Here is a 15,087-nt window from a genome sequence, read left to right as displayed (position 1 = left end):
AATTTACGGGTATTTCAATTGAATGGTAACATTCTACAGGAAATGAGACATACAGATTTACTCTTGTAACTAATGACGGTGATAAACAGTCAACATATCCGTGGCACAGTAGTAAACATCAGCACATGAATGGCACAGTACCTTTATTTTGTTAGAGCCAAAAGAATCATCATGAAACTGTTCTTGATCCATTGTCCTATAGCAGATGTCAATGCTCCACAATTTGCAACAACAATATAATATAAAGGTTCTGACAGGATGGCACAAGACACAGTTGTTACAACACAACTTTAGGCTGTGGCAGAATCCCTGGGGCAGGGGTCAGTATATGGGCAACAGAACTCCCAAAATACAAACAAGTAACATCAAAGTCTCCTTCCAGTTATCACTAACCTACGGTGTCTGTAGAACGCAGTAAGAGGTTGAATAATTCCAAGGGTGAAAGGAAAATCTTTTAGGAGATGCCGCAGTATTCATTTCAAGACATGCTTCAAATAAAAAAACTTGTGGGAGGTGTTCTTAATGTCTGATGTGTAGGTCATCCCGACTGGAGTACTAGTACTCGGGGGAAGAGCTTACCTCAAGCACAGGAATACAGGGGAAGAGAAAAGAGGCTTTTTGATGTAATAGAGGTCCATTCCTCAGTTTGGCTCATTGGTTCCTCAGTGATGGGCTATCTCTGTAGACTTTCTGCTTTCTGGACAGCATAATGGTTAGAGAGATTCTGGATCTCATTGGCCCACCCTGCCACATAGAGCAGAAAATAGTCCCTCAGGTTTCTTGGTCCCACTTAATGTACTGTTTTGTGAGCCATTGTTAATAATGCAAAGGGTACCCATGACTGTTTTTGGAAATCAAACAGTGGGAAACTTGAGTGATGTGATCTGCCAGGTATAATTCAAAATAGCCCTTACCTGATTTTATTCCTGCTCAGCCACATATTGGCATAGTGTTGGTGGAGGATGTACAGTGATTTCCATAGTCCAACCTTGAGTGCACTAACATTCTAATGAGAGCTTCAGTGACTTGCGTGCTCAGGAGGTGCTCTTAGCCAGTTACCTTCTATAAGTGCAGGCCTTGGCCGTCTACAGAATCTGCCTGTTCGTACCACAAAAAATGTTTCTGAGGCAGAATAAAAAAGGAGACCCAGAGGAAATATGAAAATCCGGCCCCATCTAATCCCAACATCCTGACTTTAGTATCTGTCCCATTAAATGCAAGCATACATTAGCCCACCTACCTTTTGCTGCTCATCAGGCAGTCTGTAAAGATATATACCTGCTTGTTTCCCATTTTCACCACCAGTTCCTTATCAGTTATGTACATCTGAAAGTTCAGATAATTCATCCTTGAAAACTAATCCAGTGGCTCCATATTAAATAGGGATTGGGACAGGACGGAGTCTTGCGGTCACCCAAGTAAACAGTTTAGGGAGCTGAAAAATACGGACTAGTCAAAAATGTTGTTTCCGGTCCAAAATATCTGATTCCTATTTTCTTTAAATGAGCCCAACCATATATTTGGCACACCAAGTGTGGCAACCTCCTCTACACACTTAGTAAGAGAGATTGGTCAATGGTGTTTAAAGTGTCCTAAAGGACTTCACATAATTAACACTGCCGAAGGTTTCTTCACATCTTGAATGGCTTGCATCACCAGAAATAAGTGGTACTCCTAGTTCACCCACTTTTCCACTTAGACACCTCACCCTGACTATCACCTTTCCTACAGATCCTCGCCAAAATCCCTCCTCCTCTGGATTTGGTAGATGACTTTTGGGGTGTCGCTAAGGGAAGTGATTGTCTTTCCCCATCCACAATTCCTGTGCTGTAGGAACTTGTGTGCGTGGGCTTTGTTTTGACTGATCCCTCACTGCTCAGTGTTTACTTCAAGTTCAAATAACAATAATCAAATACCAAATGTATCCATAAAAGTGCAGAAATGCACGCATTAAAAATACATACTAAAATACATAAAAACCGTCTATAAAAATGATCAACTGAATTTCAGTGTGCCATCAAATAACAGACGCAATACATCGGGCATTATTGCTAGTCTGCTCAGTATTTATAGAACCACAAGCTTGTACTGCTGCTCTCAGAAATGCGCCTAGAGTGAATTATCACTTCATCATCCATAAACTGAAAGAGTACAATCTGATAGAGACTTCTAGCTGCAGATTCCTTACCTTTGAAATCCCCAGGTTGGATCCGGAAATGTTTGCGTGAGCAGTACTCCTTGCGCGCAATGTCGAGTGGCTCCATTCGGCTCCGCGTGACATTGTCGGCTTCATTAGCATCAGTTATGACGGTGTGGTCACCTATATCGGCGCCACCCAGGCACGCGGATGTCAGTTCTTTTCTTTCCGTGCCAGTCAAGCACTGATCTGGGACCGCAGGGACGAGATCGGACGCTTTTTAGACTGTGGTATGTAATACATGGATAAATCATTGCCTTGAGAAAGCCCTCCACGAAGTAGGTGCCACCGGCGAAACACGTGTCGGCTGTTTTGCTTTTCTTCCTGTCTGTGGACTTAATCACCCGCACTAAATAAATCATTTTTAACACTACGAATATGAGTGCGTCGTTCCTCCTCAAAAGAACTCCGGCAAACATGTTGAACCAAGAGCTCATGGGTACAGCTCCTTGAGGAGTAAGTGCCCAACACATATTGGGTCCTGCCTCTGATGCGGCCGCCTTTTGAACAGGATCCACCCATTTGCTTACAACCAACTGATCCAGGAAGAGCCACCCATCTGTCACTTTTGGGCATGTTTTTTCCACTTTTTGCCAACAAAAACTTTTTTTGTGTGTCAAGGGATGTCTTCTAGGAAGACATGTTTTAAAACGTGTGGTGCCTGTCACGCCATGTCGGTAACGGCCCCCCACCTCGTATGTCTTTGGTGTCGCGCGTGCAACCATGACTGGAAGTTGTGCTCGGACTGTCGGACCATGGCTCCGAAGGCCTTGTGGTCGCGTGCTATGAAGCTCTTTGCGGCCAGGCAGTCAGCGGCCAGCGAGACTCAGCGAATATCCCGATCAAAGAAGAGGAGGTCGCGGGACTTCTTAGATCCCCAAGTCCACTTCCTCCCACGCGAGGTCTTCAGGAGACTCGGGGAATAGACACAAGAAAAAGAAGAAGTCTAAACAGACTTCATCTTCGTCTCGATTGTCATCCATCAATAAATGAGGAAAGGCAAACTGAGGCTCTAGGCTCAGTTCTGTGGAGCTGAAACCAGGGCCAAATCCGGGCCTCCCTTCATCTCCAGGAGCTGGAGCAACTCCTGCTCAAATAACATAATTTTTAGGAGGCAATGTGCCACATGTTTGAGTGGGCCCTGTGGGGTCGGAAGTGGCCCCTTTGGATACTACACCATCGGCTCCTGCCACATTGCAGGGGTGCCTCATAGATCTGACCCTTGCCTTCGGTGCCACCAGCGCCAACCGGCGGTGGCAGCTCCATCCTTAGCCCTGATGAGGTGGATCGGTGTTACTCAACACCAACTCGGCACCAGTAGAACCCAGAGGTTCTATGTTGTCACCGGGTCATTTTCAGGACTTTTCAGGCACGGGATAGGACTGGGAGTGGTCTATGGACCCTTTAGAACACCAGGAATTGTCTGTAGATCATATGGACTGGTGTGAGGAACTTTTGGAGGCCAATGGACTGGATTCATCCCCATATACTGGCATGCTCTCTCCGCCAACTGTGGCTACATAGAAGGGGGGTTCTTATGCCATGGTGGTAAGGAGGGCAGCTGAGGTCCTTGGACCGGAGTTGTGCTTCGTGCAGGTGAGGACTAATCTTCTGATCGTAGTGCTTCAGTCTGGGGCTTCCACCTCTGAACCCTTTTGCCCTTTAATGAAGCTCTTACTGATGTCCTCCTAGCTACGTGGTCCAAGCCTAGCACACGGGCTCCTGTGGAGAGGACAATTGCACACCGTCATCTCCCCGCTCCGGGCGACCCAAGGTTCCTCCGCAAACACTCCTCCCCTGGGAGCTTGGTGGTGCAGGCTTCGACTTCCCATCGCACATTCCCTTCCGTATTCTCCCTCTCCCCCCCCATCCCACCCCGGTAAGGGAATCCGAAAGGCTGGAAACTCTTGGTAAGGTGATTTCTTCCGCAAGCCTGGCATTGTGGTCGGTGAATACCGCATGCTTATTTGGAAGTTTTTCCCACACCCTTTGGGAGATGGTTGCACAAGTGCTGCCACAGGTCCTGGAGGACGACTGGGCTGTACTCTTCCAGGCGGGAAAGACGTAAAGAGATGCAGCAAAATTCACCATTAGGTACGGCCTTGACACGACTGACTCGCTGGGGAGAGGAGTTTTATCGACAGTGGCCTTATGGCGTCACGCCTGGCTAAGAACATCTGGCTTCTCGGGTGAAGTCCAGGCTAATTTGATGGGCATGCCCGTGATGGATCTCATCTCTTTGGAGAGAAGGCGACTCTGCCTTGGAGCACTTAAAGGACTCTTGTGCTACGGCCAGATACTTCGGCCTCTCAGTAACACTCTGTAGCCAGTCTAGCTTTCTCCCCTTTCATGGCAATGGGAGGGGATTACAGCCTCGCCAACTGTATCACACCACCTCGGAATGGAAGCCAGAAGTAGTCTGCCACCCAGCCCTCAGCAGCGGCAGCCTCCAAGCGCTCCTAGTCTGACTCTGCAAGACAATGCTACTCCAGTTGGAGGTAGAATCCATCATCATCTCCTCCACTGGAGGTCCATAACACCCGACAAGTGGGTCTTGCAGATCATTCATTAGGGCTATTCTCTGCCTTTCTTTTCTTTGCCTCCTCCTGTTCCGCCACTTCAAGAATAGCTGGTGCAGAAACATCTAACTTTGCTCCAAGAGGAAGTTACAGCTCTCCTGGCCAAGAGGGCTATAGAGAGGGTCCCGGTTTCAGAAGTAGACAGTGGTCGCTACCCCACTACTTTCTGATTCCGAAGAAGAACAAAGAGTTCTGGCTCATTTTAGACCTTCAGACTGTCAATCTCTTCCTAAAAAAGGAGAAGTTCAAGATGCTCATGTTGGCTCAGGTCTTGTGGATGCCTATTTTCACATTCCCTCCTGCCAGCCCACAGGCGTTACCTGCGGTTCAAGGTACGCCACAAGCACTTTCAGTTTACCATGCTACCTTTTGGCCTTACCAGCGCCCCTCTGGTGTTCACCAAGGTGATTGTGGTGGTTGCAGCTCATCTGCGCAGTTTAGGGATTTCAGTCTTCCACCCTACCTCGACGACTGACTGTTGCAGGCGTCCTCAACCCAGGCTGTCATCTCCCACCTTCAGACTATGGCAAACCTGATGCATTTGCTGGGGTTTTCTATAAACATGCTGAAGTCACCTGACTCCTTCCCAGGTGCTCCCTTTCATCAAAGATGTTCTGGACACAGTGCAGTTTCAGGCTTATCCTCCCGAACAGCAAGTCCAGGATATTCAGGTGATGATACCAATGTTTCAGCCTCTATCTTGGATTTCAGTGAGATTGTCTCTCAGGATGCTGGGCCTCATGGCCTCTTGCATCCTGTTGGTAAAACACGCCAGATGGCGTATGCGTGCTCTGCAGTGGGACCTGAAATTCCAGTGGGCACAGCATCAGGGGACTATCTTAGACATTGTCCAGATCTCGGAGTGAACTGCAAAAGGCCTGCAGTGGTGGCTAATGAACCTTGATTGGGTCAAAGGCAGACTCCTCTCTATTCCCCAACCATATCCCACAGTAGTGACAAATGCGTTACTCCTGGAATGGGGCGGCCATCTGGGAGAGGTGGAGATCAGGGGACACTGGTCTTTGGTGGAGTCTGGGCTCCACATCAATTTGTTGGAGCTTCGGGCGATTCGGTTGGCATTGAAAGCATTTCTTCCCTCTATCAAGGGGAAGTTTGTGCAGGTGTTCACAACCAACACCACTGCCAGGTGGTACTGCAAACAGGGCAGAGTGGGGTTGTTGACCCTTTGTCAAGAGGTCCTGCATCTCTGCACATGGCTGGAACAGCAGGGCATTACCCTGGTGGTTCAACACCTGGCAGGTTCTCTGAATGCCAGGGCAGATGAACTCACCCGTCGATGCACTAACAGATCATGAAAGGCATCTCCAGTCGTAGGTGGCGCAAGGTCTCCAGCAGTGGGAAGAGCCTTGGTTAGATCTGTTCACCTTCGATGTCAACAATGCCACAGTTTTGCGTGCTGGAGTTTCCAAGGCGGCTATCAGTCAGCAACTCTTTTCGTCATGAGTGGAGCTCATGCCTCCTTTACGCCTTTCTGCCCATACCACTTCTGCCTATGGTTCTCAAGAAGATCAAGAACGACCGGTCTTTCTTGTGGCTCTGGACTGGCCAAGGAGAGTCTGGTATCCAGAGCTTCGGAAAATGAGCATCGATACACCGATCAGGCTGCCCCTTCAGGAGGATCTTCTGACACAGCAGCAGGGGAGGGTTCTCAACCTGAACCTGTCAACTCTCCGCCTCCATGCGTGGAGATTGAGCAGCGATAGTTGGCAGCTTTCGACCTTCCTCCTGAAGTATGTGAGGTAATTTTGGCTGCCAGGCAGCCCTCCACTTAGACGGTATACACCGGCCTTTAGCAAAAGTTTTTAAAATATTGTACAGAAGCTCTATTGACCCTCTTGCTGCTGCTTTATCTGCTATCCTTCTTTCCATTCTTACCCTTGCCTAGCAGGTCTCTGCGTTGGGTACTCTCAAGGATTATCTTTCTGCTCTGTCTGCTTTCTTGCGGCTGCCAGACCAACCCTCTTTGTTTAAATTTCCTTATGTAAATCGATTTTTAAAAGGGCTTGTACATATGTTTCCACCTATGCCCTGTGCCATGTCTCTGTTAAACCTTAATTTGGTTCTTACTTTCCTTATGTGTGCTCCTTTTGAGTCTTTGCATAATTGTCTCCTCCAGCTGCTTACCATCAAAACAGCCTTTTTGGTGGCAATATCATCGACCCGGAGGTTGAGTGAGTTACAGCCATTGTCATCCAAGCCTCCCTATATGATGATCTTTGCAGATAAAGTGGTGCTTCGCACCCAGGCTTCATTCTTGTCAAAGGTGGTGACCCCATTCCATCTGGGTCAATAAATCACACTGCCCACTTTTTTTGCTTCCCCGCATCTCCCTAAGAAGAGGAACGTCTCCATCGTCTGGATCCAAAAAGAGCGGTGTCATTCTACCTTAACTGCACGAAAGAGTTCCTAATGGACAACCAACACTTTCTGGAGTACATGAGAGGTAAAAAAAAAAGTTGGGCAGTGCAGAAACAGAGCATTTCTCATAGGTCGTTCTCTGCATTACCATCTGCTAAGAAGCAGCCCTCTGAGGGCTTATGAGCCCGTTCCGCCAAGGAGAAGGCTGCGACTACGGCGTTGGCTCAGGCGTCCTAGTACTGGATGGCTGCCAGGCAGCAACGTGGGTTCTTTGCACAAGTTTGCCAAGGTCTACTGCCTGGACAGTCTGGTCTGCAGGGACAGGCATTTTCCCCATTAGGTCCTGCAGGACTTTTTAGCATGAGAAATCTGTCTGCAGGCCACCGGCAGGATGGTATGGCTTGGGTATCTATTCAAAGGTAAGGAACCTGCTGCTAGATGTCTCTATCAGATGAATAAATATGTTGGCACCTTCTATCAATTCTTCTGTGAACCACATATTCAATACCTCGCTGGCAACAGGGGAGGTTCCTTCTGTGTGGAAAAAGGCCAATGTTTTACTGTTGCTAAAAAAATCCTACAGCAGACCCCAAGCGAGCAGTAAACTATAGGCCTATCTACCTTCCCCCCACTTTCTCTAAAATTCTGGAGAAAGAAGTCAACCACCAACTCTCCAGTTATCTGGAAAACAGGGGAATACTCCGCCCTACTCAATCCGGCTACCGCACCCAATTTAGCACAGAGACCTCACTCCTCGAAGTAGTAGAGCATGTCCAGAGCACCCTTGATAGGGGAGGAAAAGCCATGCTAATACTGCTCGACCTCACGGCAGCGTTTGACAGCATGCCCCACCTTAAGTTGCTCAAGCACCTTCATGAGATAGGGATCAGACACCTGGCATTCAAATAGTTAGCATCATTCCTGAACAGACGGACTCAGGAAGTCTGGCTGCCACCTTATACAGCACAGGCCAGACCCCTGTCTGTCGGTGTTCCGCAGGCCTCGCCCCTCAGTCTCACTCTGTTTAATGTATATCTGACACCCCTTGCTATTCTCGTGGAGTCTCTGGACGTAAAAGTCATCTCGTATGCAGATGACATGCAGCTTCTGTTTACATGCGAGAAAGGCCTGGATTTAGACGGGAAGTTAAATTCCTGCTGTCTCACCAAGGTGTTTCAGTGGCTGGAGTTGCACCATCTGAGATGCAACCCAGATAAAACGGAGATAGTGACCTTTGGAGATGTCCCCCACAAATTTGTGGAAGCCTGTTGGCCAAACAACCTGCCGCACCCTGGCCTCCCTAAAAAAACTGCATCAAGGATCTCAGAATCAAAATAGATAGCATCCTCTCCTTCCTTCTGCAGATTCACGCTCTTGCTGGATCTTGCTTGAAAAAATGTCTTCCGCGACTGTCTGAGTCTGCTGGCAAAAAGTTAGTGCATGCCCTGATTGTAGAGAACAGACTATGGGAATGCTCTGTACCTCGGCCTCCCTGACTATCTCCTTAACAGACTACAGGTGGTTCAGAACTCCTCAGCAAGACTGCTGCTCGAACTTCCTCCCAGGTCCCAAATGACCCCTCACCTAAGGGCTCTGCACTGGCTCCCAGTGAAAAAGAGGGTGGCTTTTAAAGCCATGGTCCTCATGCATAAGGCCTTGCACGGGACGGGGCGATCACATCTCAAGAAGAGAATCAGTACTTATACCCCCGCCGATCTTCCTCAGCGCACCTGGGTAAGGTGCCCCGCATTGATCGCCTCAGAATGGGTGGGAGATCCTTTTCCTATATAGGACCTCTCTTCTGAACTAGACTCCCACTAGATCTTCAGCTTATACACAGCCTTGATATGTTCCAGAGGAAGCTCAAAACCTGCCTTTTGAACAGATAAACCCACGGCCAGTCTGACTCCTCCTATGCCAGCGCCGGGACTCTCTCCTCAGTAGCCTTGCGCTTTATAAATTAATATGACATAACATAACAAGTTACTTAGTAACACATTATCTGGTAGAGACAGTATTTAGCTGCAGATTCCTCACAGACCCACCCCTGCTTCTCCAATCTGCAGACTCATTTACTAGGGCTAAGGATGTTCACTTTTTTAGTGCCCTAGTTTTGACGCACACTCAAGTCAGTCACTTCATGCCTATATAGGTGACAGCGGCATCATAACCGATGCTAACTACGCCGTCACGCAGAGCCGAATGGAGCCACCCGACGGCACGCAGGGGTACTGCTCATGCAAAAGTTTCTGGATCAAGCCTGAGGTCTGTGAAATTCAAAGCTAAGGAATCTGCGGCTAGATATTGTCTCTACCAGATAATGTGTTACCGAAGGTAAGTCATTTGTTATTTGTGGTTCAGGAGAAGGATCTTTGCTATAGTGGCCTTTCGCAGGGATTGTTCTATTAGGTGTGCTCCTTCCTTTTCTCCCATTGTTTACCCCATCTTTCTCAAGATCTATCCTCATTTTCCCCTATTTCCTCTTCTCTAGTGGTAAGTTGGGTTTAGTTTATTATGTTGAGCTGTGATGCAGTTTAAATCTTTTTATGAAGGTCTTGGAACTGATGAAGAGGACTGTCTTTGCAGTGGAAGGCCTCTTTGTCTACAAATTGTATGCTTCTGGGGTTTGGGGTATACACAACTTGTGTTTTCAATTTGATAAAAATTATTTCAACTTGAACTTGTATCCCTCTTCATTTATGGAGGTGATGCTGTTATTTATTTGCCCTTACAAATGTTGCTATGAGAAGATTCCATGGCTTTTCCAACAGTTCTTTGTCTTGTCTTCTTTTTATGTGTCTTTGTCTCTGAGCCATGAAGCCTGTTCTGTATGTCAGTGACTCACAAGTGAAAAATAAATTGTATGAAAGATTTGAACTGTGTTATAACCGTATGAATCTGGAAATTTGTGCAACTGGTTGAAATAAGATGACCGCTGAAATGCTTAAATAAACCTTACAGGACCAGATACCCGGTGGGAGAATTAAGGTTGTCACAATGTTTTAATATTTGTATCCGATGGAAGTGCATATTAGCTTGTATTCTTAACAGCTAGATTCAGCTGCAAAGGGGAAAAGGGAAAATTGCGAAGCATTGCCATGGCAGAAACCAGCTAATTTGTGCTCTTATTATGCTCAGAACTATGTAGAAAGGCGGTGCAACTCAGCAGACACACATTTTGCGCTCCACACAGTTCTGAGTTCTTAGACCCACAGAAAATCCTTCTTTACCCCAATCCTTTTCTCTCGAGGCAATCCCGATCCATACATATAAGCAAGAGCTCACCTTACCCAGTCTTGGAACAAAATTGGAACAAAATTCCTACTAAATTGTCATATTTGTAGCTACCATATCATGATACAGAAACTAACGCTAGCAAGAGGGCTTTCTTAGATATGTTCCAAAAGACAATATAAAGACACCAATAAATGGTTGTTTCATGTATAAAGGTACTTTGTGAGGCTGTGACCGACAAATATTGGCTCAGTGCAATTGTTGGGATGGGGAACCCAACAATTATGACACCCCAAAATTTGCCTCAATCACAACGCCTACAATTTGATGAATCAGAGACTGTTACTCCTCAATGTTATAAGGTAAGGCACCTCCCAACATCAGAAATCAGAACATACATTCAATTAAGTAACAAGGCAAGCTCAGTAACTGAGTTCTGGTTCAGTATAGTAGTTAAAGGGGTATATTTCAAAATTCAAAAGTCTGTCAATACAGAGTAAATGCCATGAAGGCTTTAAGTAAATAAGGTAATACAGAGCAGTGCAAAATTAAAAAATTATTCGAAGTCCCAAGTGGGCAGCAAAATCAAGAGAGAAACAGACAGCATGCTTAGCAGCATTCAATTCTCCAGGAATGTCTTCTGGCTCGCCCTCAAAATTGAGGGGTATTATACATTATTTTCACATATTAAATTAACAGAACTGCAGAATCACTGTGGTGTGAACAAGTGTATAATTTCTTCAGCAAATCAGAGCACAGTTATGTTCAACATCATATTGCCTTAGCCCTTAAGCTCTATCCAACTACATGAATAATTATTCTGACCCCTCTATGCTAATGCCATCCGGAGATTGTGAACAAACTAGATACATGCACAACAGCAAACTATTATAAATTAATTGGGTACAGTGAACTAGCAGAAGGATCTTGAAAGCAGATACAGTTTTGTTAAGATTAATCGACAACAGTATGAACAGTAACAATGGAAATAAACAAGAGCAAATCTACGTGACTGTGTACTGCATAAATAACGAGCAGTGTTTCTGCAGGGGTAAGGACTGGGGAGGCATCCATTATGAAAAATATGACTCTAGTCCCAAATTGAGGCCTAGTTAACAAGGGTCAGGAAAATACACTTTTATACATCTTAGTACATTTGTTTACATGACAATAGCACCATATCAGTGTCTACGTGTGTAGTCGTTTGTAAAACTGCATTTTAGACCTTGTTAATATTGCACCAAAACAAACAAATGCACAAAAATCCTTAACACTCTGTAGAGAAATGATTCAGCATGACCAACTTATTAGGATTTACCACTGATCAGGACAATCTATGTAGAAGCTAAAATATCTCCTTGTGCTCAGTACATGAAGTCTTCGACATTAATACCTAGCTAAGCAATAATGATAGGAAAAAGTGTATTTTGCTATCAAAGTTGAGGGTTCTCTAACCACAAGTTAACAAAGTTGGTAAAATGTTTGGCTGTTGTTTCAATATGTGCTAAAAATTGTGCTTTATTTAAATTATGATGCCAGGAAATATTATGTATGTCTAAAATGAAAGATAAAATGTAGGCATACATCTGGTACATTCAGCCATTTTAACTCTCTAAAATGTACCACTAGGAGTGGAAGGTAATGCCTGATGGTGCCCGATTCACAGAAAATGGAATAGGCTATTGAACAAAATATGTAGGCTAAAAGGCAAAGATAGGAAGCCAATAAAATGTTACTTAATGCATGGGTGGGGATGGCTAGCAGGTACAACAGAGGTTAGGTTAGGATCTTGTACTGAATGTGTTTTGGGATTGCACTATGTACGTTGACTAAGTTTGTGTATTTATTTTGGCATATCTTAGATTTGGCCTAGCTCAATATGTTATGGAGATACATGCGTGTGGATACATTAGCCATTCCAGCAAAATCAATATGCAAATAGAGGTTACTTGAAGAATTTGTCTTTGGACCATAAAGTAGTCAATTTTTTTACAGTACACTAATATTTTTTTGTTGTATCTTTCTATATTAGAGGTATTATATTGATAGCCTATTTTTACATTTCAACGTGTTTTTAATCTTTCAGTACTTGAATGCTTAGTTTATTTAAATTCTTGTTTTGTTTCTTCCAGCTCTGGTTTCATGTAATACTGAAGACTGATCTTCGATTTATAACTTCTGCATCTGTAATACTATTTTATTTACATTATTCTTCATTATGCTTAATAGTAAAGACTATGGGTATTGCCAATTAAAAATCCCAAAAGGGAACTGACAAATGTACATCATTGCTATCAGTATTTTATATGTTTGGAAACATTTTTGTTCAGCTTCTATTTTACATAGCACTTTGGTGTTAGTATGTGCCTAGTAAAGATCCCGCAATGCGTTTTGTACCATGGCTGCTGCCTACTTTGCTTACAGAGTTTTAGTTAAGCCGGGAAAAGGTATGCGAAGTGCAGAGGAAATTCAATTAATGTTTTTTCATAAAGTGCCATTTTTATGTAACCAGTATTTATAACATCTAAAACGGTTTCTGTAACTAGTGTATAGTCTGAAACATTCCAGTGTGTAGTACTCTTGATATTGTTAACCATTTTGTGACAATTTAACCAATCTTTATCTTGAAGAGGCTGGTCTCCACACCACTTTAATAACGCTGCAGAGTTTAGTGGTATTTTTGATGTTACACAAAGCATAAAACAGCTGTGAATTAGCCTAATAGAAAAAAGGCTGTCATTGCGCTAGATTTTAAAGTGCATGTTAAACATTCTTTTGAAATATGCAGCTACTTGTGAAATGAGAAAAATATTTGTCTTCATAAAACGTTAAAAACATTTAGTTGGCAGGCATCTGCATCTATAATGCCTGCTGTATCACTTTAAGACTGCAACATGTTTGTGAAGCTTTGGGCAATTTTTACCAAATAATATGCTAAAATGACTAGCTTGTAAACACTGTGCCTTAACGAAAATTGTGTACAGTTCTACATGTATATTTTATAATCCATCTATACCCTTTGACAACTATTGAAAATAAATTATAGTTATTCAAATGTGTTTTGGAATGTTTGCATTCAAATTAACGGATTTACTATTTCGGAGTAGTCTGCAATGTGCTATTCTGTATCGTGATCTTGAGTTTAGTACCTGACAACTGGAACATTTATTACTTTCCACCCACTTAATTCTTTTACAGATGTTGGTTCTTTCAGAAAGCTGGTAAGTGTTTATCTAGAGTCGGATGGTAAAGCGTACTCAAGGATAAAAGTTAGTCATACACATCCTTCTAGGAACATAGCAACTTTTAAAGCCTCCTTCTTATCTATTACAGTCGGGAATATATAATGGCAAGGAATGTTAGGCGAGGAGTACCTTGACAAAGAATCCCACTCAATGAATGGTCAATTTAATTGAGAAAAAGTGACCAAAAACGTATGGTTTAGATTAGGGTAATTATGAAAATGAGGAGGGTATTGTAAAGGTCAGGTTTAGGTTAATGGGCTCTGTGAGGGTTAGGGTAGTGGTTAGGTTTAAGGGAGAAAAATATGTTGTTGTTAGGTCAACCCTCTTAGGGTAATTGGTGCCATAATACTACACATTAATTAAATTAATCATTATAGTGGTTTTCTGATTATGGGTCTTCTGATATGGGAATTTTTGTCAAGAATGTGTTTCATGATATAGATGTGTTACAGGTAGTACCAACTCCATTTCGGAAGGTAGCCACTGACCTCCACAAACTGCATTATCCAATAAGTGCTTTGTTTCTCAGTAGTAAAGTAAGGTGGGCTACATATAGGAGAGACTGTTACCATAACAACCTTTAATTCCCTTGATTAACCTATACAAATATTGTAAATATTCATCTCTTATTTGCTTGCATCTGTTTCCCGACTATGCACAACTCTTCATAGCCATTCCGAATCTGGAAACTATAGTCAGGAGCTACATAATAGAATCTTTTTTTATTAATCTAAGTGCACAACCTTACTGTACCTTCTGTAGCCTCTAATGTGAACATTAGACCATTTTCAGTATGACCAGTTTTTCTGCTCTTAGCTTGTGAGGCTGTAGAACATACTCAATCTAATTGGAGATCTGTTTTTACTTCATCTACTTATGGCTATTTGTATCTGCTATCAGTTTAGTGGAGTTCGTTAGTTTTTTTCTTTGAGTAAATAATTGTTTTATTCTCTTTTGAAAAAGCTTGCATTTTGTGCATTATTTAAAGTGCAAGAAGCAGATCTGCTTCACAAATGTGATACTTCAGTGTCCACAATCTTAAATCATTCCTGATCACCTGGAATTTGAATCAAAAGTTGACCTCAGTAAGAAAACATCTCTACCACCGGAAAGAAGAGATGAGAAGATTCCATCCATGTCACACTTCTTTATAGGAGCCCACCCCTGTTCAGCAGTGGCCATTGTCAATATTTTGCTGCTGTCCGAATAAGACAAAGATAAAAAAAAAAATGAGAAATGTTCTGTTTTAAACAAGCTTTTGTTTTTTGGTGACTTTTTGAACACTGCGCGTGAAAGACACTGACAATTACGGAGATTGCTCTGGAGGACAAGGTATCCCCTGTCACTACACACCAATACTGCCAAAGCTGGCAGGGTATTTTCAGTGGACCTATCCTGCCTCACAATGTGAACAATCGAACAGAGACAACCAAGTACACAATAAAGATTTGCA

At 43.7% G+C, this 15,087-nt stretch overlaps 1 protein-coding gene across 1 annotated transcript in view; it reads left to right on the top strand.

Annotated features, from left to right (window-relative positions):
* The window catches only part of SEPTIN10 (septin 10), a 445,878-nt gene extending 432,430 nt beyond the window's left edge, over window positions 1–13,448 (top strand). Inside the window, exon 11 of the mRNA XM_085622645.1 lies at window positions 12,522–13,448. Coding sequence (XP_085478771.1) covers window positions 12,522–12,537 — 16 coding nt within the window. The 3' untranslated portion in view covers window positions 12,538–13,448. The remainder of the gene's footprint in view (window positions 1–12,521) is intronic.
* The last annotated feature ends 1,639 nt before the right edge of the window (window positions 13,449–15,087 follow it).

This window comes from Triturus cristatus, chromosome 8 (genome assembly GCF_964204655.1).
Source record: "Triturus cristatus chromosome 8, aTriCri1.1, whole genome shotgun sequence".
NCBI lineage: Eukaryota > Metazoa > Chordata > Amphibia > Caudata > Salamandridae > Triturus > Triturus cristatus.
The sequence above is the reverse complement of the archived record's forward strand: the minus strand, read 5'-3'. Positions and strand labels throughout refer to the sequence as shown.